The 25460-nt window shown below is 46.4% G+C and overlaps 2 protein-coding genes across 8 annotated transcripts; both read right to left on the bottom strand.

The window, feature by feature from the left end:
* Positions 1 to 2266: 2266 nt before the first annotated feature.
* LOC6730491 (heterogeneous nuclear ribonucleoprotein A1) lies at positions 2267 to 2730 on the bottom strand. The gene has a single exon (XM_002077636.4). The coding sequence runs from the start codon at positions 2665 to 2667 to the stop codon at positions 2368 to 2370; it is 300 nt and encodes a 99-aa protein (XP_002077672.1). The 5' UTR covers positions 2668 to 2730; the 3' UTR covers positions 2267 to 2367.
* A 9732-nt stretch (positions 2731 to 12462) lies between these two features.
* Positions 12463 to 24107, bottom strand: LOC6730490 (gamma-aminobutyric acid type B receptor subunit 2). 7 transcript variants are annotated; one of them, XM_039291139.1, is made up of 11 exons: positions 23757 to 24107; positions 20916 to 22036; positions 19998 to 20141; positions 19332 to 19607; positions 18525 to 18776; positions 17592 to 17954; positions 17194 to 17495; positions 16673 to 16811; positions 15497 to 15772; positions 15064 to 15382; positions 12463 to 14933 (listed from the first exon to the last, which is right to left on the bottom strand). In XM_039291139.1, the coding sequence occupies exons 2-11, from the start codon at positions 21525 to 21527 to the stop codon at positions 13699 to 13701; spliced, it is 3918 nt and encodes a 1305-aa protein (XP_039147073.1). In that variant the 5' UTR covers positions 21528 to 22036; positions 23757 to 24107; the 3' UTR covers positions 12463 to 13698. The 7 variants fall into 7 exon arrangements, with proteins under 7 accessions (XP_039147073.1, XP_039147074.1, XP_039147075.1 ...); XM_039291140.1 differs by having other exon boundaries at positions 20916 to 22000; XM_039291141.1 differs by having other exon boundaries at positions 20916 to 21950.
* Positions 24108 to 25460: the final 1353 nt, after the last annotated feature.

Below are 25460 nucleotides of genomic sequence, written 5' to 3'. Positions count from 1 at the left end.
TACTAAATAATATTGTAACATACTGCTATTTAATCGATTTTAACAGCTAATAGAAATGGGCTCAAAATGCAATATCAAGCGGATTATACTTATTCAAATTACTAGATAACCCGAAAGTCGTGAGACCTGCCTTTCGCCCCGTAACCTTGTTTTCCGCCGTGAAATTATTTTCACACGAAGCGCTTTAGAATATTCCTTGCCCGCGGCGGCATCGCCATAGAAGTGGAGTGCCGTGTAAATATGGCATCCTCACTCTCCGAACGGAAAGCCATCGCCAAGCCGACTCATTTCCATCCGGATCTGAGCCTGGAATGACATGAAGCGGCATTTGTGCGCATTTCGGGCTCAATTTTGCAGAGCCCACGCGGCGTATACTTAACCGGGCCGCCTGCACATTTTTTTACTTTACGCCGCTTAATCGGCAAAAAAAGGGGGAAAAGAGCAGCAAAATGAAAGCGGCTAAAAGCTAAAAAATAGATGGCGGAGAGCCCAACCAAGCTGCATGCAATATTTATGATTATTTTTTCAATTTCGCTTCGATCGCTTCGGCCTTGGAAAATTTCATTTGCTGCATTTCAGCGCCGCTGCTGCTCATCCTGATTTTTCCGCTTTTGTTGTTGCTGCTGCGCTGCTGCAGCCTTTTCAGGAAGCCAGGATGTGTTTTCCTTTCAATTTGTGCTCCTAGACGGTGGTATGAAGGCAAGCAGGAGCTCAGTGAAGAAAGCGGTGACTTGACTCAAGTTGAGCAAAGTTGGATAGAACTTCCTGCCTGCTGTGTGGCTAGTGCACACAGAAAATAATCTGGGATTCGAAGGTATAGGGATTATTGGTGAGGAGATTTCCCATTCTAAGACAAGCACTCGATTTCAGGGACAAACATATTCCTACCAATCGAGACATCACTTGGTTGCATGTGATTTTCTCTCTGTGTTCCTCCGGGTAGGGGCAACTAATTCCACCTGAGGATAATATGATTTCCCTGCATCTTCCGCTCCGAATCCACGCGTTCTTTAGCCCCCTGCAGATTACATTTGCTACTTTCGCAAATCTGCGTGTGTTCCTGTACTTTTGCAGTTGCTTTCATTTTTCAAAAGCGCGAATTTAGTCGGCTGCCAGCTCATGTGTGTGAGTGTGCGGGTCCTCCGCTCCTCCCCGCGTTTTTCCTCCTGATGAATGGTTCATGTGTTTCACTAACCAATTTGCGCTCTGCGCTCGACGTGATTTACAGTTCCCCAGCGAGCTGTTTTGCCTGCTCCACTCGCCTCAGTTGCCTCAGTTGCCCAGTTTGCCCCACTTGCTCCAGTCGCATGTGGCAGTTGGCAGTTGGCAGCTGGCTTAACCCACCGGTGGCCACTACGACAGATCACTGGATCTAGGGGAAGTCAATTTAATAATGCTATGTTGATCATTGGTGTGCAAAATCAGTTGCCAGAATTTGTTATTAAATCTGGTCTAATAGGAACCTTTTAATTTGCAAAATTGTATTGCTTTAGAAAGGTTGTCACTGACCTCTTGCAATAACTGATATAAGGATGTATGCTGCAAAAGATATTTCTTTTCCAGTGGATACTATATACTATATATTTGATGTTCATGTTCCTTTGGAAACTTTCCGGCTATATTGGGTTAATCGCTTATGGATCTCAGTGGGCTTAAGCCCTGCCGCAGAGTCCAGTCAATGGCGGAGCTGGCTTAAAGCGCCTTTGCACTGCACTCTGGTGTCCGCTCTGCCCGGAGTGGGAAATGCAAATCAATTGATCACTTCGCCGGTCCACGACTGATGGCCTTCCACCCACCGACCACCGAACAGCCTGCTCCGCCCCCTAAAAAGCCACCCCGCTCTGCGACCAAACACTCCAGTGCACTAAAAGTGGCCGCTTCGCTGAGCAGCGAGTGGATGAGGAAGACGACTTTGTACTGCATTTCATGAGCCACCGCATATGCGTTTTCCCCTTTTCCCACTTTTCCCACTGCCGTTTGCAACTGCTGTTTGTCGCGGATTTCGGTGCGGGGAGGCGGAACTCTTTCAGTGGCAATTTGCGGGCTGCTCGGGGGAAGGAGGTTGCATTCCTGGGATTTGCTTTAAAGTGGTTTTTAGCAGCAGCACAAAAGTGTTGCATACTTTTTAGCGTCAATTGCTGCTTCAGAATAATACCCAGCATTTTTGTCAGATGAGCAGGGGCTTAATTAAATGATTTGCAGGCATTAGCTTTAATGACTCCACGAAGCTTAAAAGCGGATTATAACAGAATTTAGCCACAACGCATTAGAGTACTGATATCAATTTATTTCAAGAACTTGTATTGATAAAGGCAAGGATAAGGAACTGAGCAAGCCTGTTGGCTTCCATTGGGATCAATCTTTAAGTTACGAAGAGGAAACCTCTGTGCTGCTGGATTCAGTGGTGCTAGCCTCAGTGGTCGAAGTGGTGGTACTGTTGGAGAGTTCGGTTCCATTCGGAGGCAGACCCCATGGACCGCCAGGACCTCCCTGCTGCTGACCACCCTGTTGTCCTTTCTGGGGTCCTCCCTGTAGGGCTCCCTGGGGTCCTCCTTGCTGACCATTTTGAGGTCCTCCTTGGCCACCCTGCTGTCCACCTTGTGGTCCGCCTTGAGCAGCTGCCAGGGCAATCAGGGCGAAGAGGGCAATCAGAATGTAGGAACGCATTTTCTCTCTGGCAGTTTGGCTTTGCTTGGTGGAAATTCAGGTTGTGATGCCTTTTCCAACAGCCTAAGCCCCTTTATATTCTGTAAGACTTCATATTTTCCCACAGAAGTCCCCTCAAAAACAGCTGCTGCCGAGTTACGTCACAGAAATCATATCAAAGAAACGTCTGGGGTAAATGGGAAAAACCAAAGTACAACTTGCTCTTGAAAAAGTACAAATGTTTTGCATTGACTCATTCATTTATCGTCTTTGCTTAGAAGCAGCTGCTTTAGCTTCTGGGTTTAAATTTCTGGTTCTGTTTTTGATTTACTACTTTAGTTTCCATTTATTTACTATTTGAGCTCAGCGGTTTTGATTTCTTTACCTGGCAGTTAGTGCTTGACCATAAAACAAAGATATTTACGAGTTTAAATTATAAATCTTGGTAATAAAGCAAGTAAAGAACATTTTGTTGGATAGCTCTATTTTTTGAATCCATTCCGGTAAGCTTTGAAGACAACATGGAGCCGAGTTCAGTAGCCACTCAATTATATTTTAGTTACACATCAAGAAAATATTGACTTTGGGAGTACGTGAGCGGTGAAGTGGGGGGAAAACAGTTGATCCCTCACGGCGAGAATGTAATAAATTAGCCAGCAATGAACTCCAGCAGCGCTGGCGTCATAAATCATCTTCGGGACTAGGATTTTGAGTCCTAATTATCGCGCTAGTCACTGGGCCAAAGCCTTTGCTTCTGCTCCATCTACCGGGGATCCCTCTTCCCTCTCCCTCAACCATGACGAGCCCATCCATGACCAAAGCTAATCACGAGCACTGGCCTGTGCGAAACTGAAGCCAAGCGCAAAAAATGTTGCCACTCATAAAAATTTTGTGGGCCGCAATGGAAACTGAGGCGATTATCCCGTGTTTTTTCCCAGAAGGGGCGTGAGTGGGTGTGGCTGGGGCTGCGATGGCGCCTGGGATTGGGAAATGATGGAATGATGCCTCGGCGGCACCAGCAGCCGCTCAATTATTCCTGCCTATTTATCCTGGATTCGATTTTGTGTGTGTTTTTGCGGAGTTAAAGCGCCGAAATTGTAACTGAAAATCCGTTTAAAGACGTCTCTGGGCGACTGCTGTTCAAAAAAAATTTGATTTTAATTGAATTTCTCATTTTCGGCGTGGCCTATTCAGGGGTTTTGTTGAGGGCCGTGACGTTGGCAAATTCAATTTGCCGCCAAATGAGCTAAATGCGATTAAACTCGGGCAGACAGACTGCACAGTTCCCCGTCCAGCTCGCCATATTAAAGCCGAGCTCGAAGCCTCTTAGCTGGGCCAAATACAATTTCCCCAGGACCAGCAAGACATGACCGCCTTTGCGGCATGTGTAACATATGTCAGATGGCCGGACTTGGCCTAAATCAATACAATTGTTTGGGCCCAGTTACCGCAGCTCCGCACTTGGTCCTTATTGTCCTTGTCCAAGGGGCGATGTCAACAAGCGGCGAAATGAAGAAAACAATAAGCCGAAAACTTTTCTTCGCCCTCGAAGATGCGATGCCCTGAAAACTACGCTATATGGGAAAATATATTTTTATGCTGCGATATATGGTAATGGTATTTAGCTTGTAAATAGTACGAAAGTATACAGATTTCACGTTTAACCGAATTTACAAAGTTCGAAGTAATTTTGATACTATCAAGAGTCTCTTATGAGAATAGGGAAATTTTTATGAAAAGAAATTTCTCTGGAAGAAGAAGGGTTTCAATATCGTGGACATTGAATAACATAAAGATAAATGATTTTGGCAGCCTGTGTTTGTGTTTCCGCTTACACTGATAGTAATACATTTATGAGAACAAAATATGTTTAATAGGTTTTTAAAAGCAATGTTATAAGAAATTGCGATTCATGTCACTTTATACAGCTTAGACGCTGCAACATAAAATAAATGCAAACATGAAAAACAAAGAGATTCTAATTAAAACTCTGAGATGACAAGCTCCGGAAATAGTTTACTCAGATTTAAAAATATTTCGCAATGATAAATGTAAATGTCTTTAATTACTCTAACCACGTTAAACATTTGGTATGCAAGAGAATACACACAGTCCACTTGATTGTGGGCCGCCAAGGGTTCATCATTTAGTTGGCTTACCCTTTTTTGGGAGCCATCTCTGTGGGCCATGGATTTGCATCTGGCTCGAGAAACGACCGACAACAAGTTGTTGTCCCCGCTCCTTAAGTCCTTTTTGTGTCTGCGCCTTGGGTTTTTGCCAATTGGCGCCGCAGGACAACGGGAAGCCCAGGCGGTCAGGAGGGAGTCGAGAGGAGCGGCAAGGAGCCAGCAAGCCAAAGAGTTAATAAAAAGTTGTCGTCGAGCAAGTTTTGCCTTGTATTTCCTCGGTCAGATCTCCCCCTCCTAACAGCCATCCCTCCCCACCCGTCGAACTCACTCTTCCATCGCCTCGTTGTTTTATGGGGCTTCTGAAGATTCAGATTCAGATTCTGATTCAGCGGCTGCAGCGTCAGCATTTCTATCGCTTCAGCTGTTTGTTGGTTTTCCACTTTTCACTTTAGTGGGTGGGTGGCCTGGGTGCTCTGGATGCTCTGGATGGCATCGCGTGCTACTTGCTTGGCCTGTCTTGCGGCACTGCGTTTCGTTTCTGTTTTTATTTGCATACAATTTGCCAGTTTATGGCCGTCAAGAGCTGGCCCTGGTTTCGTCCGCATCGGGGTGTATATAGACACACATATACATCCCCTGCCCCAGCGCTTCGCAAATATATGTTATTTGTATTTATTGATTTCCAAGTGAAAACATTATTGAGGTTGGCCTCGGCTCCGTCATGAAAATTGTTGCGTACCCAAAGCAAATTTGCCCTTGCTGCTCTCGTTGAAAATGTCGAACAACAAAAGGACTTCATTATTATTGGCTTCATTGTGCGGCTGTGTGTGTGTCTGTGTGTGTGTTTGTGTGTGTGTCTGCCAGGATGCCAGGCCCATCGTGAGCTGGCAAACTGATTAAATTGAATTTCATATGCAAAAGGTGAAACTCAATCAAGAAAACATAAAGGCGCTGCACACACGAAATAAAACCTGGCCGAACGCATAATTTGTAATAGTCGAGAGTCTAAAAACACATCAGACTAATTGTGATTTTTCAATGATAAGGCCATTAATTTATAAATAAATAATTGCAAACTACCGTCAAAGACTCGGGCTAGAAAACGCATAAATCATTATTAGCAAGGAAATGCTTTTACCAGTTAGTAAGTCCATCTATTATTTTAATGGCAGTCGGGTGGCAGACCTGATGCATCTACATTATATAACATTGTTTATAGAATATTTTGATCCGAAAAGGTCTGGTGTTTTTCTCTCTCTGCAAGTATTAGTGGCCGGATCTATCTGGATGTGTGCGTATGTGCGAGTGCTCAGATTAACCAAAGCCAAGGCAGGGCTTTGCGGCTTTGTTGTGCGGCAGTGATATGCCCCACTCCTCGACCTTCCACCTTCCACCTTCCATTCTCCGCTGCCACCTTCGTAACCTTTGAGGTTGAAATTAATAGCAAAATGGAAATTAAAAGGCACTCGGCCAGAGCAAAAAGGGAAATGCTGCGAGTCAGGGGTGAAATTGAATGACTCGCACTCCCCCGACTGAAAAGCTGCAACTTTGGAGGCATTTGGGGTCTTCCAACAGCCATCAGCACTTGTCCCCTTGTGCCGCTCGTCGAATGCGGCATACTTAAAAGTGAAAGCCTTCTTCGCATGTCCGTTGTTGCTGGTTTTATGTTCATAGCTCGCATAGGTGATAATTTCATTTGGCCAAATCAAAACCTGAGACTCTCACACACTCGCAGCAGCCAAACTGCGCCTCATACATCGAGCTAATAAAATTTTAATGAAATTACGACGGCCTTCACTTCCTCCTCTCGACCCTTCGTGTAATAATCACGGCCGAAAAATTTTATGCCGCCTACGTGGCGAAACACTTAACCACCGAAAAGCGGAACCGCCGAAAAGGGGAATTCAAGTGGAGCATAAAAGGAGCTATTAGCCGTCATATTTTTCCCCATTTTCCCACTCCAGGAAACCTTTCCCCACTTCCGCTTTTCCCCGTTCCCGTTCCTAGTCTATTCGCGACGTTGATGGCACGCACATTTCGCCAGACATTTTGTGATTGCACTGTTAAAAAAACAGGTGAACTGGGAAGTTAGAATTATGTTAAAATGTAGTTTGTTACTTAAGATACACAAATTTTCTTAACATCCAGTCATAAGGCGTAGTTTTATTGAAAAACACATTCGTTTGAATGTTGCAATATCTCTTCATATTTGAGCAATTTTTCAGTGTGCGAGCATGTATGTGAGCGGAGGCAGTGGGCGTGGCACCGGCTGTGTGTGAGTGAGCCTGCATTAATGATGCATTGCATCTGCCATCCCGTGTGCCAGCTTAAAACGCTTCGCGTCGCTTAATTAGAGGGGAACTGGGGACGGGGCCAAAGGGAAGTTCGGGGCACGTGCAATTTAACTGACTTCTTGCCCCGTAATTGCGAAGGAACACAAGTTTTGATTAAAGTTTGTCCCAACTACACGGAGTTTACAGCCAGCGATGAGCGGGAATTATTGACACTGCCATCATTTACTTAGAGATAGGAATGAAACTTTGGTGTGAAATGCAGACAGGTCTTTAAACTGCATTGGGTATTTCGAAATTGTAAAAATATTGAAAAGAAAACTCATCATTTATTCACAAAATTTCTGGCATATTGGGCTTAGCTAATGCCTTTTGTCAGCTCGGCTCATCTCTGGCTGGCGCATTACGCATACGCCGCGTGAGCGCCGGAAAACTTTCCCTGCAGTGACGTCTAATTAAAACTTATTTTTGCAGTTTGCAAGACAAAGGGATGACTTCTACCCCGCGCCAACCATTTTACAGCCTCTGTTGTTGTTGATTATGTTGACGCCAATGAAAATATTTATCAAGTCATAGCGTTGCAGGTGCAATATATGGCGAATATATGGCGTGATGCCGCTGCGGGCAAACAATGCAGATTACGCATACGCCATGTGTTGCATGTGTGGCTGTGGCAAGCGCGTGTCAAGTTGTCTTGCCAAAAAAGTTAAATGAGGCGGAGCGCAGCGAAACTTTGACGCTGATTTGGACACGTTTGGCTTAGCTTTTCACCTCTGTTGTGGGCGCTGCCTGCTCTAATTAAAATTTCAGCAGCTGCGCGAAATTAATGTGGTTAAGTTGGGTTAAACGCGCTACATTTAGTGCTGCACTTCCGGGCTCGCTTATATGTCCGCCTCTCCAATGGATTCTGCCCTATCCTTCCGATCCAGAAGCTCCGAGGACAAACATTGCGGTGGCCAGGACTCGGACCGGGGCGACATCTAATGACCGCACGGCTCGTTTGCTTCATTTGCACTGAAATGGATGCACAACCGCAAATCAAACACAGTAAACTGGGCTGAGACCGGGTTGGATTGGCAGAGGGAGCCCAGGGCCAGGAACTCAGCCACCATGAGAATTGAGAAATTTCCAGGAAACATTTTGACAGTTGAACTCTCGGCCCGGTTATTTGATCTCCGCTTCTGGGCAGCTAGCACTTGATTTTGGCCATTTCTTTTCGGAAGGCACTGTTTCGGTTTTCAATAGAAATGCAAATCCGATTCCGTTCCACTTCGACGAATCCTGACATTAGCAGGGTAATCCGATCATTATGTGCGTGCGACAGATTGAAGGAGAAATACTTAAATAGTTTCTCGAATGTGGAAGGCCTTGGACAGGAGTAACGTAAATTTCTTGAAGGTAAAGAACAGGAAATTGAGTAATGAGTTTACAGTGCCTGGTAAAATAATTGAACTCATCAAATGAAGAGTGCACGAAACCTGAGCGCATTTAAATTCCAAAAGCACTAAGCAGTGGATTATCTGTTATTCAAGACCAGATCGAAAGTAAAATCAAGTTGGCTGCCACATAGACGTGCCATCCAATCAAAATGTGGACGAGCAGATTGGACAGCAAATATTTCCAGCTTTTCGCCAGATTTGACGGAATTGCTAATGCTTAACCGAATCCTTGAGTTTCTGTTATTTTGTGGTTCATTACGTTCTGGAGCGCAAAATCAACGCTGCCTCGCTTCTTGGCATCGTCCCCGAAGTTTGCATTTGGCTCGATAAACTCGCACATACTCACATACTCGATAAACTCGAGCGCAGACACGTACGACAGTTGTTGTCGCGCCTTCCCGAAGGACTCCCTTACCCTGAGATTTTCCCGGCACCGTTCTGCCGGCTGCTCCATCAACAGTTTGTGGCAGCTTGTTGAAATTAATCATTTGGCTGCCAAGACGCAGTCTTCGTCTTGCCTTTTATACTTTTTCGGGGGCATTTCAGCTTGGCTAATAACTTTGTCACTTATAAAGGTAACACACATTTCTCTCCTTTTTCTGCCTGTTTCATTCACATAATTTGCTGTGCCAGGACCAGATGAAAAGCCATTTCCGGTATCGGTTTATCGGATTCAATTAAAATGCTTCACTAGGGTATTTGAATTTTGGGCTTCCGATCGTGCACCTCAATTTTCCTAACCAGTTTCGACCGCCCCCTCGTCTGTGCCATCCATAGCAATCAGTTGGCTGCCTCTACTTGCTCCTTCTCATCTGTCGCCATGTTGCTACTTCCGTTTCCGCTTCTAGTTGGCTTTACGTGTGTGCTGTGCGCTGTGTGCAGTGTGTCAACAACATTATGTTATTTCTTCGTCAGACGTGCGCATGTGTGAGTGCTGGCGTGCCACTCGCGTAATTTCCCATGGTAACTGAACATGCGAGTGCATCCTCCTCTCCATTCACATCCACTCCTGGTGGCAGCTGTTTCCTGTCTCTTCCAGTTGTCGCGACAATAACTGCGAAGATTCCTCCTGCATTTGTTTACAGCTCGCTTATAATAAATTGCAATCACGACTTGAATGCCAACAGCTCACCACTCGCCATTCCGCTGACTCTGATTGTATCTAACGGCGGCATTTGCATGGGAGACACACTTATTTTCTCCCCCCTCCCGCTCCTCGTGAGGATTTTCAATCAGCAGCTCGCTGGGCCAGAAATCCGTTTTCCGCTACTCGTTTACCATTTGCCATTTCCCGCTTTCCCGTTGTCGCTCGGCTGTGATTCCTTCGCCGCGATTCCCCCGAGATAACCAATTAGAACGCTCATGGCCTGGCACCTTTTAATCCAACTTCACTGCAAACAAGAGCAAGTGAAAAACTAAGGAGAAGGCTGTTCAGCGAATATATTCAATGGAAATCATTGTTATTATGGATATTTTCCATCAATATGTAGTTCATCCCACTTGAAAAGTAATTTGCCATCATGGAAATTGCATGAATAAAATCAAATAGAATTGTGATTGACTTAAACGGTTTCAGAGCATGTGTTTTTTGCTCTCAGTGTTCGCATCTCAATTAAAAGTGCGAATTGTCATCAGTGCGGAAAATGTTTAACGTGGATGTTTTTATGCCTGATTAAGCAGAAGGTCCGGGGATGGGACCCATAAGAGATCCCAACCTGTGCGCGAGCATATTTTGTCATTTCCAGCGCTGACAGCAGCCACGTACCAACAAGAAAAAAGAAAGTTGAATGAAATGCCGGGGGAGGGAAAACTTTTTTGGCCAACATTTCGGCGGCGCCTGGCTCTGGATCTGGCTTTCCCCAAATTCCTCATTTCGCCCCCGGTTTTTCCATCATGATGCTGTTGGCTTGTTATGTGTAGCTGTTTCAGTTCACTCGCTCCTTTGAATTACAGGCAGTGGATGGCAGGCAAATTTATTGGCAAATTGGGAGCACAGTGGTTTCCTTTCATTTCCCTTTTCTTTTTGCTTCCTTTTTTTTTGGCAGAGGCTGTCGGCTGTCAGAGGGGCACGTGTGTGTGCCGGCGCACTTGAGTGTATTTTTTACAGCTTGCTCTTTGTTTATGTTGTTTTTATTGATTGAAAATAACTTAGTGCCGTTTTATGTGCCACCTTCTGGAGGGGATAGGGGAATAAACTTGAGCGCTTTACGCCAAAGGTAAATAAAGTGCAGGAGTTTGTGTGCGACTGCTGGCTCGTGGGAATCCTTGCAGCCCCTCGAGCATTGTTGTTAGCCATACATTCGCCGCTCCCGATGATAATCCTGAATAATTAGCGCGAATTGGCGCGTGGCTCCGCAGAGACGCCATCACCGTCGCATCAGGAGAGATCTGCTCACTTAATGCACTTTGGCATATGCGTAAATTGCCTTTGGCGCGGGTGCTAATTAAGTGGGCTTTGTGCCCTCGGGCTCCACTTTAATGAACCGACCGCAGAGCCACCGAGGCGAGAGCCACCAAAGAGGGTTTCCGGACAATGTGCGTGGTGCCCTTTTTTTTTTTTTGCGCGGAGCTCAACCTGTTGACCCAGCTGCCCATTTGTCAATGCGGGAGAAAAGCTGGGGCAGTGGCGTAGCCAGCGATTGACTCGAGGGGTAACAACCCTTAAAAAGGTAATCAGGAAATATATAGTCATAGAAATATAGTCATCTTGAGAGTAGGTAGTAGTTACATAAACTATAAATATATCATAGGAACGCATTAAGAATGATTTGTACTCTCGAAGTTCATATAAATAATATAGTTTCTCTGCCAGCAACGAAACTGATGGAACATTGACAAATATCCCGACCAATTGCACCACATATCGCCACTGCACATGTCCCCATTTTTACTCATTTTGGTCGCTCTGCCTTTTTTCGGGACCTGTCTCCGGCTCCGACTTGACCATATTAATTAGCTTGATTAAAATTAATATTTGCGCAACTTTTGCGACGCCACGAAATGTCGTCGTCGGCGGAATGGACCAGGAGCAAATGGGGATGTGGATTGTGGAGGGCAGCAGCTGTGGCAAATATGTGCAATAAATAAACATTTCGCCGCTGTGACAGCCCTTCGGGCAAAAGGTACTCCAACTGTAATAAAGCAAATACAAAGACAGCAGCTCCGTTTTATTGAGCGGAAGCGGAGCACGACCTGCGACCCCTGATCCCTGACCCCTGAGCCCTGGCCACCAACAGTGAGCCAAGTGGCAACAAAGAGCGCGGGGATAAATCCTGGTGCGTCAGTTAGGGGCGATGGAAATTGGGGAATGGAAGCCACTGAATGGAGCCATGAAAAATGTTGGCGTATTCATTCGTTTCGGCTACGAGTGTCACCATCACATCTATCCCCAGCCACTGTTGTGCACAGGGAGAAATATTTAGTCGAATGTAATCATTCAAAATAAGACATAAATCATTTTATTAGTTAGTGAAATAGTATTATCTTTTTAATAACTATGTACAACAATTTCAAGTGAACGACATAAAGAAGGAAAGTTTTTTTCTGTATGCACTTTTTCCCACCGTGTTGTCGTCACTGTTTATTTGGCCGATTTCGTTTCATGTGCTTTTTGTTTTACGAGCACAAAGATAAATTCATACGCCACCAAACTCGCGAGGATCTGCGGATAGAAAGTGCACGGAGCCAAAGGAGCCGGGCTCAGGTTAGGTCGACCGCCCGGCGATTCGGTCATCCGATTTATTTATTTATTTATGGTAACAAATTGCAGCGTCAACTTAATCACCGAACTCTATTAGTCTCGGTGGCCATTGTGCAGGATCCAGATCCAACTCATTTCACGGCTTTGTACGAAGTCATTTCTCTTGGCCCGCCTGACATTTGTATCTGAATCCGGGAATCTGCGAATCTGCAGCGGTCTCCGTTCCCCCGAGGCGGCACTCAATAAAACAAGTTTAATTAATTAATCATTATTCTGGCTTGGCATTTCTGCTTAGACTTTTCTGTTTATTCAAGTTATCCGAGTGGGTGGGAAGGTGGTCTTTGGATTGCTGGAGTGTGGCTTGAAGTCGATTGGGATTACAATGCTAAAACTTACGACTTAGTCTTGAGCAGTTCTAAAGTGTTCTGGCTTTCGCCCCCAACATCTCTGGACTCTTACACGTTTCAAGGCTAGTCGGCGATGATTAATCATACTCACTGGCTGCCAACCCCAACACTACTCTACTCTGCTCTGGTTCTGGTTCTGGATCTCGGCTGATGCTAGGTTCTAACTTTAAGTACGATTCTTAGTATTGCTCACTGGATACACTGTAGATACACCGCAGATACAGCCGTCCTGCGGCGGCACAACAACAAGAAAACAAACGCTAATGCAGCTACTTACGACTAGGAGGATGACAAGTGGCAAGGGGTTAAGGAGCGGGTTAATCACAACTGGCTGGGAAACTGAAAGTGGCCGACAAGCGCATCTACTTAACCTAGATGATGGTCCTACGCGGCCCAGGGTCAATCACATTGCGGAGTAGGTTCTACACAGAGAGATGCGATTAGGTCAAAAACTAAGCTTGAACGACCTCGATACTATCTTATCAATTAAAACGAAAAAATGTAATCAACATTTTTAAAGACCCATTTAGAGAGCTATCATCTTTCTTCACCGAAATACTTAAGGAAACAATATGCATGCTGAGTAAAGAAACACTACTCTAGGCCTTAAGAAATGATTATCAAGAATTAGTCTAAAAAATATAGTAAGTATTTTTCTAAACATTTGGCACCCCGAGGCGAATACTGATGGTTGTTTTCAGAAAACTTTGCTGATATCGAAAACTCGCGAATCAAGATAAATTCTATCATTCCACAAATTTCTTAGTTTACTTTGTAAATTTTGTCTACTTCTACGCAGAGCACAATGTGCCTGCAGTTTTCTCTGTGTAGCTGATTCTGCTAAGTTCAGGAAAATGACTAGCTATGTGAACTTGACGAGGAGGGGTTGTTCCTATCGTGTTCTTATCTAGCGTTTTACCCTAATGCGTTTGATTGCTTTAAGCTGATGATTGGTCAGTTGCACACGCGCTATTCTGGGGCAGATTTTGTGGGCGTGTGGTAAAATAATTGCTTGGTGTTTCGCTTCTAATTGACGAGGACTTGGATTTGGACTGAGGACAGTGGACAATGGACAGGGCATCTTATTTATTCCGTGCCATTCACAGGCGCCTGCTGCTCCTCTTCCTGGGAATCGCCGAGGGAAAGCCTCGACTTGCCCGCTGTTTCCATGGATTTCCAGGTGCCTCCACTGGTGGCCTGCTGCAGGGAAATGCGAGGTATGGACTTGCAGCTGCCCAAGATGGAGGTGCTTTCTCCTGGACGGTCCTCGGATTCGGCCAGGGCGCTGAGGCTACAAGTGGGCGGCAGGATGCGGTGTGGAAAGCGTGGCGAACCTCTTACCCTTTCCCTTAAACTGGGTGGCTGCTGCACCACCGAAGGTCTCCGGTTGCTGGGCAATTGGAAGTTTACCTTGGTCTCCAGCAGTTTCACATACTTTCCACCCAACGTTTGGTCGCCCTGTTCCCCACCTGAAATAGTGGGAATGGGCAGGAAGTTCGGATCCTTGGTAAGGTGATCCAGGTGAGTACCGCTTTTGGTCAATGAACCCCTATGGATGGGCTTTAGGTGGTTGCCATTCGGGTGGGAGGACGCCTCCGAGGGGATGGAATCCTGATTTGGATTATTGTATATGGCATTGCAGGACGCCGTTTGAGAGGAGGGAATAAGGCGGGTGAAGAGACCCATGTGCGATTTGAAGGCCGCCTTTAGACCCTTTTGGTCCGCCAAACTGGCCGTGGATCCCTTGTTGCTCGAAGTGGTGCGGGAAAATATCCCTCGTAATCGGTTCATCAAGCCGGTCTTAGCCTCCGTGGCCTGCTGGTGAGCTAAACGGAGGTTAATCAAGTCCTGTGCAGGCAGGCAGGCCTCCTCTAGTTGGGGCTGGGAGGCGAAGGTCACAGAGCGCCTCATCGGGATCTGCATGTACTCTGCTGAGGGCCAACTGGCCCGGGGAATCACAGGAGGCAACACGGAGAGCAGGAGATTGGGCAGTATTCCCGAGATACTTGGAGTTCTGTTTTTACTGGCAGCTGGAGTCTGCGAGATTCCACTGGTTACCGTCAGTTCCGGCTTTAGATGACCTCCCCCAGTTAAGAGTGATGTGGACGACGAAGTTGTGGTGGAGGTGGTGGTTAGGCCCGACTCGAGTAGCCTCTCCAGCTTTCGAATCTCGGCGTCCAGAGCCTGGATTTCCTTTTTATAGACTCTGTTTTGCACCTCCACTCGATACTGCAGTTCTCGGCGATCATCCACCACGAATCGGCGTGTGTTGCATTCCATCTTAAGGCCCATGCTGTGGATAACCGGATCGATAATATCGTCTGAGGGAGAAGGAGAGTTCCCAAAGGATTTATAAAGGTCCCAGATAGTACATGGGATTATTAGGAGACTAAAACTTAAAAGTAGTTCCTAAATGAGCTAGATCTTATTTCAACTTCAAGCAATACTTACTTCTTGCCCAGATATCGTGGAGTTTTGGGATGAAAAGCAGACAAAGGGTTGCGGTGGTGCTGGTTAAAATCAGAGCTGTGATTGTGATGAAGGCCAGGGTGACTCGCTCCGAAATCAAGTTGGCCAGCACGACGACGATGGCGCTGGTGATGACCACACTGTAGACAGACACTCCGATGTACTGCGAGTCATTGAGAGCTGGGATCTTCACGTGGCGCGTCTCCCAGGCCATATAGACACCCACCACAAGTAGAAGGCCTTTGTAGGCGTACAGGACACTCAACCACGTTTGCGTGTGCTGCGAACGGCAAACCTCAACCTAAAATAAATGTGTGAAAAGAGATAGATATTCATAGATTTCAACTAGACTAATCCTTGTTTCACGTGATTAAAAGTCATCCGATCATTTTAAACAGATTAATAATTATCTTACCTGAGGCTGATAAACGACACTTCGATCACTCGCACTGATCTCGAGCGTCAGGTTGTGAAGATGGCGCTCCATTGGATCGGTGACCACCCAAAGGGTTACGAGCAGCGCGTCCACCAGAAGCAATCCGCCGACGAGCAGGATCAGTTGAATGTCCTGCAGCATCTTGTCCTTGAAAACGCTGCCGGTTCGCGTGAATATCCGGTGAACTCTGTAGGTCTTGGCAAACATCGATCCAAAGGCCAACGAGAACCCGGCGGAGAGCAGATAGACGCGGGCCTGGTGAGCACGATAAGCGGATGACGGGGAAGGTCAGGTTAGGGAGAAAGTACTGTAGCAGCGCAAAGTAACACACTAAGTGTCATGTCAGGCAGACCCAAAAAAAAAAAACGGGCGGCAACAATGGGGGAAACAAGTCATCAATGGACCACAATTCTCAGAGTGCTTGAGACTTTGTTGTGCGTTTCAAATTTATGCAAATAAAGGAATATCACAAAAGTTGTAAATTTCCGTGTCATGTGTTTGCATTTCCCTGCCACAAGCCTCGACAAAACAAAAACAAGCAGGCAACTGGAAAAGCGGAACGCCAAGAGAAGTGGTTACAGAAACAGAAACAACAGCGACCAGCAAATTTCCCAGGAGTGGCGTTCGAAACAGTTGTTAAGGGGGCAGAGTGGAAAGGCGCAGATCGGGATGGAGAGCTCGTCAAAATCGACTTGGCTTCTAGCTTAAAGAGCATCAGATTTGCAGCGAAATCGGACGGCTATTTATAGCCAGCAGGGGCAGTCGTGTATCTTGAAAATACACGCGGAATACTCAATTCTCAGTTTATACAAGCCTCTTTGAAATAACAAAAATTTATAAAAAGTCGCCACAATTATCAGTAATTTTTATAGTTCGCGGGCCATTTTATCGCCATCTTCGTGTATATGAATACGACAATTAGTTCAAACAATTTTTCTTTCAGTGCATAAATAAAGCAAACACATGAGCGCGACTCGAAAGTTACCAGCCTGAAACTGAAAGTCATATTTGATGAGGACCCCACATGCTTGCTTACACACAGAAGCCCGTCAAAGTCAAACAAAGACGGCTGAGAGGAAAGGCGGATGAGGATGCGGATTCGGATAGGAATGGAGATAGGGATGGAGATGTCGGAGCCGAAGGATAACAACTCACCGTGCAGACCGTTGCGAAAGAGTCCTCCGCCGAGGGCAGCGTCGAGTGGTCCAGACCCAAAAGGATGACGGTGGCGTACACAAAGATGCAGCCCACTGCGGTGATGTTGCTCAGCTTCGGGCTGGAAAGTTTAATTGCCCTGTGGAGTGAGAAGGGGGATGGTCATGGTTATAAGCTGAGGCGCCGCAATCCTTTGCAGAAAAAGTGCAGAGTAACCGTAGAGTGCGAAACATACATATATACGAACGCAACTAACGATGGGTCAAGAATATAGCTGGAAAGCCAAGCAATTACTTCCCTTCAAAAACCGAAATAAGTTACGTGTGTAATGGGTTCAATGGGTTGAGTACCGAAAGCAGTTAACTCATCATGGAATATAAAGAAAAAGACCGCCTACATTCGTTTCGTCTCGTTTATACGGCCACAAAATATTTTATAGGAGTTTAATGAAAAATAAGATATTCAAAAAATCAGAGGCCATAAAAAGAGTAAGCCAATGATTTATGTACTTATCGCCTTACTTGAGCTTCCGAAAGTGCAGATTGAACGCCAGGAAGGCGATGGCCAGGGCGATTCCCACGCTGGAGAGGGTGGCGATGGTGTAGAAGGCCAGTGGGGCGATGGTCGCCACGCGCAGCTTGAACACCCGCTTGGCGATGGGCACCTGCCCGCTGTGCCACTTCACTGGCCGGCAGCGGGGACACCGGAAGTCCAGGGCATCCGTGGCCGGATAGTAGAGGGCCACTGGTTCCAGCAAACCGCGCTGGATTTGATAGAAGGCAGTGGTGCCAACGCGATCTGGACCGCTGAAGGAAACGGGGCCCTACCAAAAAAAGGAATACTCGTGATGAACTAGATTTAAGAATCTAAGCTAAGAGTTAAATGGGTTGGAGGAGTTCAGTTGAAAGAGATATCTTACCGACACTCCCAGGAAGTGGAGCTTGCCCATTTGCTGCAGGAACTCCCAGGCCATGTCGCTGCGGGTGTAATCGAATCCGTCCAGCTTCGACTGTTCCTCGTTTCGCCGCCAGTGCTCCTCAGCGGCTCTCAAGGCCAGGGCGATGGCCCACACGGCGTCGTAGGTTTGCGGCGCGTACTGCGAAATCGCCTCCGGAAAGAGGTGTCCTCCGCTGATGCCTCCCAGGCCCCTCCTCCTCCGCCGACGAGCGTCAGATTGCGGTGCAGCGATACTGATCCTGGAGCCAGAACCGGAGCCAAATCCATCCTGGCCGTGGAACTGGGCGGATTGCTTGCGCAGCTGCGAGTTGAACATGTGATTGTTCTGCGAAGTGGAAACGCGATTAAACCAGCCTCGAATGCCGCAGGAATGCCGCCAGTAATGAGATTGCCTATAGCAGCTACCACTCCTGCCCCAATTTCATGACCAGCACTAAAAGAGCCATAAAAACGCGTCTGCGATGGTGAATGCGAATGCGATGACAGGCCGGACTTAGGGGGCTTCCCACTTGGCAATCACCATCGCCATCGCCATCGCTGAAACCATCGCGAAACGCAATCGCAGCCTCGGGATTGTCTAATCAAATAAATCATTTCATTTCGGACACGCACAGGAAGACGGACAAGACAGGACAACGGGACGGACAAGATAGTCGGCTGTGAATAAGAAGAAAACATGGAATAAAAGTTTCGGCAATTCTGGAAAATGTTGCTTGAAGCAGCCTTTGAGAGTTGGGTTTAATCCAATTTAAATCCCGAAATTTATATGAAATTAATTGAAATTCATCTCAATGTTAATCTTATACTAATTCCTCAAATAGAAATATTTTCAGATTTTTTATTTTCCCTCTTAATATTGAACGCTATTTTCTTGCAGTGCACCTCCTCAACTTACCAGTCCACTGTAGCTGACGTTATTTCCAACGATGCTGTTGTGCGTTGAGACCACGATGAGGTTCTCGACGGCCAGCTGCAGTTCGTGGTTAGAGCAGGCGGTGCGCTGGTCCGGCCACCACGGTGCCCCCATGCTCTCGTGGAGGATCCAGGCGTAGTCCGCCCCGAACATTCGAAGCCTGTAGGCCTCGCACAGGATCTGGGGGGCCAGCTCCTGCGAGAAGCTGCCGATGATGATGCGCGTGTCCGTCTCCTGTGGCGATACGAACGAAACGGAACGGCATATGCCCATTTGTCATTTGTCATCCTTCGATTAGCACTGGTGCCACCCCACACTCAAAAAAAACAAGAATGGGCGACAATCATGCTGGAAGAGGTTCTCTAGGCGATGTGGTCTGCTAATGAAATATTTATCCATGCGGGCTGAACGAACCAAAAACTTGTAGACAAACTTAGAGAAATAAGTTAAACAAAGATAAACGTAATTATAATCATATGAAACTTTTTTAAAAACTTAATTAAGTGCACATGCAAATAATTTGGTCTATTTAAATATTCCTCGAATACGTTCATTTTCATATTTGTTCATGCATAAGCTTTTAAAATAAACAGAACAGAGCTCGCACCATTTTAATTTAACCATTTTCGAAAATTAAAATTTAGTTAAATTTAATGTTGGTTTTCCAAACAAATATTCACAAATGTTTACGTTCAACTTTGTGTGTACGAGTATAAAATAAAACGAAAACGTGTCTTTAAATGGCCATTTGTTGCTCGTACGTGGTGCACTTGTGCACCCTGAGCTCACCCTAAGTAGCAGCAGCTGCTCCTTGAAGTCGGTGGCCGCAAAGGTGATGGTGGCGGCACAGGATATGTTGGCCGCCTCCAGCTCGGTGACCAGGTTGTTCACCGCCAGCGAGTGAACCTCCTCGTTCTGCGAGAAAGTGGTCACCGTGCCCCAGCCAAACTTCCGAATAAAAGCGATGCGCGCCGGATTGTGCGAGGAGTCCGGGGCCACCGTCCTGTAGAAGTAGGGGAACTCCCGCCTGTCGCTCAACGCCGGCGATGTGGAACCGAAGGATACCTTTCATCGAACGAAACCGTTAGACTATCTCTATGTACATGGGGTCGCTTAAAATGCAAGACACGCTTCAAGAAATCCAGCCCTCTAGGTCATGTGTCTTCCCGGTTTCCCCACTCATTTAACACACGCACAGCCGAAATGAAACTTCAAAGGCCAAATGCAAATGTTCTAAGTGAATTTGTGGACCTCATAATTTGTGGGCTGTGGAAATGTTTATGGCTCAAAGGTTTATGGGGTGCTGGAATCGGTTGGATTCCGCAGCATTTATGCTAATCGAGCTACGCACGTGAGTTGATTAGATTTTTGAGAAATTGCCCGATTACGAGGAGTTGGTTGGATGAACCGAGCGAGCTGGATTATTTGCATTTTAATCAGTCGCAGATGACTCACCTGCACGATGTTCCAGTACGGCACCACCTTCGCCAGGCTCTCGGTGACTTCCGAGCACGCCGATCCCAGCAGCATCACCATCCTCGTCGAGGGCTGTGTGTAGATGGCGTGGAAGAAGCGATCCACGCCCACTCCAGGATCACACTGATTGTCGGAGCAGGAATGTGTGAAGAAACGGAGGAGCAAAGGACACCACATCAGAGATGAGCAATGGAGGGCAGGGCAAATAGCAGGGGCAGAGGCCGTTGCTCGCTGACTCGTTTCGCCGCAATAAAAAGGCAACATGATGGCGCAATAAACATTTTTAAAATGTCGACTTTGAGAGAGGCACAGCCGGAGATGCGGCTCCAGATATGACAGTCTGTTTAAGGTCGATGTGCATATGCATACACTTAAAAAAATCGTTTAAAAACCTAGTTCACTTAGTGCTGACATCACAGTGGAGGTGTTTTGTATTGATGGTTTAATTTATCAGAAACTAAGCTACTATTCCTTTGTTCTTTATTTTTACTATCAAAGGAAACAGTTTAATTGTAGAATGTGGCTTTAATACACTACTACTTCACGAAGTTAAAAAAGATTGCTGGTAAATAGTTTACTTTGTTGGGAACTTAGTCAGTGGTTTTGCTTTTCTTCAGTGACAGTGTTTTGTACATTTGCGTGCCCCATCAAAACCGGCAACGACTCATCGCAATAAAAGCGCGAAAGACGGAAGGTTGATGACATATTTGCCTCTCTTTTAGGGCCACAGCCGCAGCTGCTATCCGCACTGTTCTTGTTGTTGCAGATTTTCTTATTAAGTTTTAATGTTGCACGCGCTACTGAATGAAAATTCAATTTCGTAATGGAACAGCGACGCCTAGAAGTGGCGCCCAACGTGGCGCATACGGTTACGCCACGTAGGAATGACATTCTCACCTGAGTATCGTTGGTCACGAGCTCGAGGGTGTAGCCCGGCAGCAGGCGCTTGCGGTTGATGTGCTCCACGGCCATGGTGGCAGCTCCCAGTTCGCTCAGACCATCCGGACGTGGTCCCCGCGATGTGGACAGCTCAAAGAGTCCGAGCAGCACGATTTTGCCATGATTGCGCTGCATTTCGGCCGGCGACATGCGGCGCTCGCTTTCGAACACCTGGTTGACCTTCAAGTATCGCTGCCTGGGGGGCAGGTTCAGGAGGTGGTGGGCGTGGGAGGCATTGGTGCTTCCGGGCAGATTGCTGTGCGAATTGAGGCGCTGCTGCCGGCGTTTGACTTTCGTCCGTTTGTACTTCCAATCGGAGCGCGGTGGAACCGGAGTCCCCCCGGCAGCCACAGTCGATGCCGATTCTCCGGGTGCCGAGCTGACTGGGCTGGATGTGCTAATTGAGGCAGCACCTGGCCTAATTGCCTCGTAGCCCAGGGCCTGCAGCTCGGCTGATGACTCCATGGCAGCCGCAGCCGACGTTGCCCAGGCAAGGGCCAGGACTAGCCTCAGTCCCACGGCCGGCCATGGACCGTATCTGGTCCCTTGGACCGGTTGAATTATGCGCATCCCGTCGGCAATGGCCAATGGCCCATTAATCACCAAGGCATTTGAATCGTCGGCTATCAGAGGCTGCAGCAACAAACAAACACGAGCCACACAGCACAGGACACCGGAATATATATCGCCTTTTTATGCACTCTGCCGACAGGATACGCTTATCGTGACTCTTCCGACGAGCGGCTCTTCCTTCTGCTCCCTCCTCTCGTATCGGCGTCAATTTTATCGCCTTTTTATTGGCCTCACTTTTGCTCGCATTTTGTATCTTTTTGCACATTCACTCTGCAAAGCATTCGCCCATAAAAGTATGCAATGCTAAGGACTTTCTCGATAGGTCCGATTGACAGGATTGAGTAACACGGGAAAAAACTACACGCCATTCGCTAACTTTCAGTCACTTTTCGTAGAGTAAATGTTTATTTTTATTATGCACTGTTTATCAACGATTAACACAATTTAGCTGAATATTTTTCTGTATTTTGCTGTAGTATGTGATTTTATCGAAATGTAATGTGAATCTACATATATATGTGAAAACATTGATATTTTTATGAGAATGCTAAAGCGAATGTTCATGGAAATACCGAAACAAATGTCTAGGGAGCACAAAAGGCATTTCACACCAATTTGGCAGTCGAAAGGATTAAGGCTTCGAAGGCTTCGATGAAATGGACACACCGCGCCGCTCACTTCTCTGCTCATGACTTGTTATGTGCCTGCCACTTGGCCATTATTTTTTATGCTAATGGCCAAACATTTTGCGCTTTCATTGCGGGCTTTTGGACTACTTTTTGTCGAGTCCCACGCGCCACAGATTTCTGTGGCGAACGTTTTTCTCTGTATGCGCGCGTATGCATAATTGTTTCGAGATTACCAACTTGCAGTCCCTTTGCCGCTTTTCTGCTTTTCCGCACTCCCACCCGCTTTTCCACCGCCCACTTGCCCGCACCTAAGCCCACTTCATAGACGCTTTCCTTCGCGCTTTCTGCTTTCTTTTCTGCTTTTCCCACAGCACGCTTTTCGCTGTTCGCCTAAAATAACTTTTTGGCACATTTCGCCGTGAAGCGCAGCCCGCTTTGTTTTGTCCTCAGAACAGTGGCGTGCCCCGAAGGGGGCTCCAGCCCCACTTAACCCCTCCCTGCCACTCCTTAACCCCTGGGTGCACCGCCTACAGTTGACATTTGGCCTCTACTAACCCGTTTGCACAGGGCTACTCGTGCAACTAACAACTCATATTTGTACGTGCACTGGCGGAAAAATTATAGAGGTCGCCAGTTAATTTTCTAAGAGACCATTTTCTTTTAGCACAAGTTGCTCGTTGTCGATCAAACTGGTTGTCTGGTTTATTTAAACATTTAAGCTGCATAGGCAAGTCAATTTAGAATTATTTTCAATTAAACAAAACAACATGAGTGGATGTTTAAGTTAAGCTAGCTTATCATGTTATCAATATGGACAGCTTTGTTTAGAAATTAAGTTATTAAGAGTAGCGATGGCCATGCCATTCAAGCTGAGCTCAATTTAGTGCATTGACAATGACCGAGCAATAACAATGCGAAAACACTTCAACAATCAAATCGAATTAATAAATTTCATTGAGCAGCCTTTTATTTCAAGTACAAATGTACTTGAGTGGCTATTTTGTTTTTAAAAGGGTTAAATCCCCTAAATATGTATGTGTTTCATTATTATGTAAGCCTACTAAATAGTCTTATGCAATCAATTTCACTCTAGGCTTTCTTTTTTGCCAGTGCAGTGCACATTTGAGTATATGAATATTTAGCTGCTGCTCTGCTCTAGTCCTTTCTATTATTCTGCCATATTTCACAATTGTTGCCGTGGTATTTAAACCTGCACTTATTTATGGCCATGTGTGTGTCGGCGCCCCCTCAGCTCCACCCTGCCGCTTTTGGCCATCGCCCGCTTTAGTTGTTATTTTCATGCTTGACATAAATTATGCAAAATGCTGGCTGCATTTGTAATTCAGATTCCATACTTCGCTGTTCGTCGTGTGTAAGCTGCAAGCTGCAACTACTGGCGAACTGGTGGCAAAAAAAGAAAAGCCAGAAGAGCTGATATGGAGTGTGCTGAGCACTTTGCCCATTCAGAGATCCAGAGATGCCATCCGAGATGCGATGTCAGAATGCCTGATGCGATTTGTTATGCAGCCAATACTCAGCTGCAGGCGGATGAGATGGGTGTGGGCAAAATAGCTTTGGGGATTTCCACAGGGATTACCACAGACAATGCAGATCCGCTTTTTCGGGTTCACTTAACTAAAACGAGTATTGTCTCTGCTCAGTCGTGGGAAATTACATTCATAAATATTGCGCATACGACACTGGGCACACACACTCGCACTGGCACACAACAAATGACGATTTATTGGCATATCATACATATTCAAGCCATAATTTCATTTGTTTTATTTAATTTGCCATTTCGGCATCAAATCACGCACGACGACGATGGATGCTTATATCCTTCGAGGGTTTTTATCCGGGTCTTCTTTTTTAGCGACTGCGAAGTGCCACCAACGAGCTCCAGACCGCAACTGTTGGCCGCCGTCCAAGTCGCGCTGCTTTTGTCAGACGAATCGCAGATTGAAAGGGCATCCTCCAAGGAGGCTGGCTTTCAACTTCCATCATCCACCTTCAACCGGCTTCTCTCTCTCCGGCGACGTGGAGTGCGCCTGCGCGGCAGAAAGCGCGCCAAAATTTCATTCATGAAAACCCAAGGCGGAGTTGGGGGAGCTCGGCAACAAGCAACAAGCTGTGGCAATTGAAAACTGCGCTGGCAAAGTTTATATTATGTAAATTAATGCCCAACATGAAACTAAATAATTTGCAACTGTTATAATGAAAAATTCATTTATCCCGCTGCCAGAAGATTTCGAGAAAAGAGGACAGCTGTCGATTCGCATTGCCTTCGCTGGAGGAACGAATAATGCAGAACAATGGCGAGCTGACGGCGAGGACACTCTTAATTATGGCTGCATTGAGTCAGTCAGGCCGTCTGAAATAGAAGTGTCCGCCTTGGCGTTTGTTCAACATTCCATTTCCAGCTGGGAAAGAGTCGATGGGAAGTTCTTTGGCTTTTCCCAGCTCAACTGGGCTTGCATAATGCGCCCGAGTTTATTTTCCCTTCCGCTTTCTGGCTGGCCTTTTGCTTGGCTCGCTTTTGTTTTCGTTTCCCCTATTGAGCTGCAATGAAAAATAATTTGATTTGATTGCTATTCCTCATCAGTCTCTCCATCCATTTCCACATCCATCCGCTCTCAATGACCTCCATTCAAAAAATTGTAATTAATTTTCTGGCCCTCAACTACCAGCCACCAAATTCATGTGGGGAGCTGCATGCGAGTGGAATGGTAAAGTTGATTTTATGAGCTGCCAAACTGCAGTTCGCACAAACTCACAGCCTTCGCTCGCTCCCCGGTCGGGCAATCCATTTGCGAAAATGATTCAATTCAATTCTCTGTGCACAGCAAGAAATGAAATGTTACGTTATATATCAAATTATATATAAAATGTATAAATATGAATATGGTAAAGTAGGGGCATTGAATGAATTTGGTAATTGCACTCAAAAAGAAGTGTATCCAATCGAAGTTCAGGGATTTTCTCACTGTGTATGACCATGTAAGGTGACTCGATAGTGGAAAGCGGGAGCGACGCAGATAACGGGCGAGCCAAAGATTGCGATTATCGCCACTTGACTTGAGTTCCAGCCTCCTCGGCGCCACCCATGCAAATTTGATGACACCTCCTCCGCTGCCCACCTACCCGGCGCATCCCTGCTCGGGCGCCAAGTGACAGAAAGATACAGCATCCATTGGATTCCCGTGCTTTCAGCTACAATGGCAGTGCAGTGGGGATTGCGAATGGGAGTGGGATTGGATTGCGACTTTTGTTTGGTTCCCTTGGTTCAAGTTGGCAAATA

The sequence above is a fragment of the Drosophila simulans genome, chromosome 2L (genome assembly GCF_016746395.2).
Source record: "Drosophila simulans strain w501 chromosome 2L, Prin_Dsim_3.1, whole genome shotgun sequence".
In the NCBI taxonomy this organism is placed as follows: Eukaryota; Metazoa; Arthropoda; class Insecta; order Diptera; family Drosophilidae; genus Drosophila; species Drosophila simulans.
The sequence above is the reverse complement of the archived record's forward strand: the minus strand, read 5'-3'. Positions and strand labels throughout refer to the sequence as shown.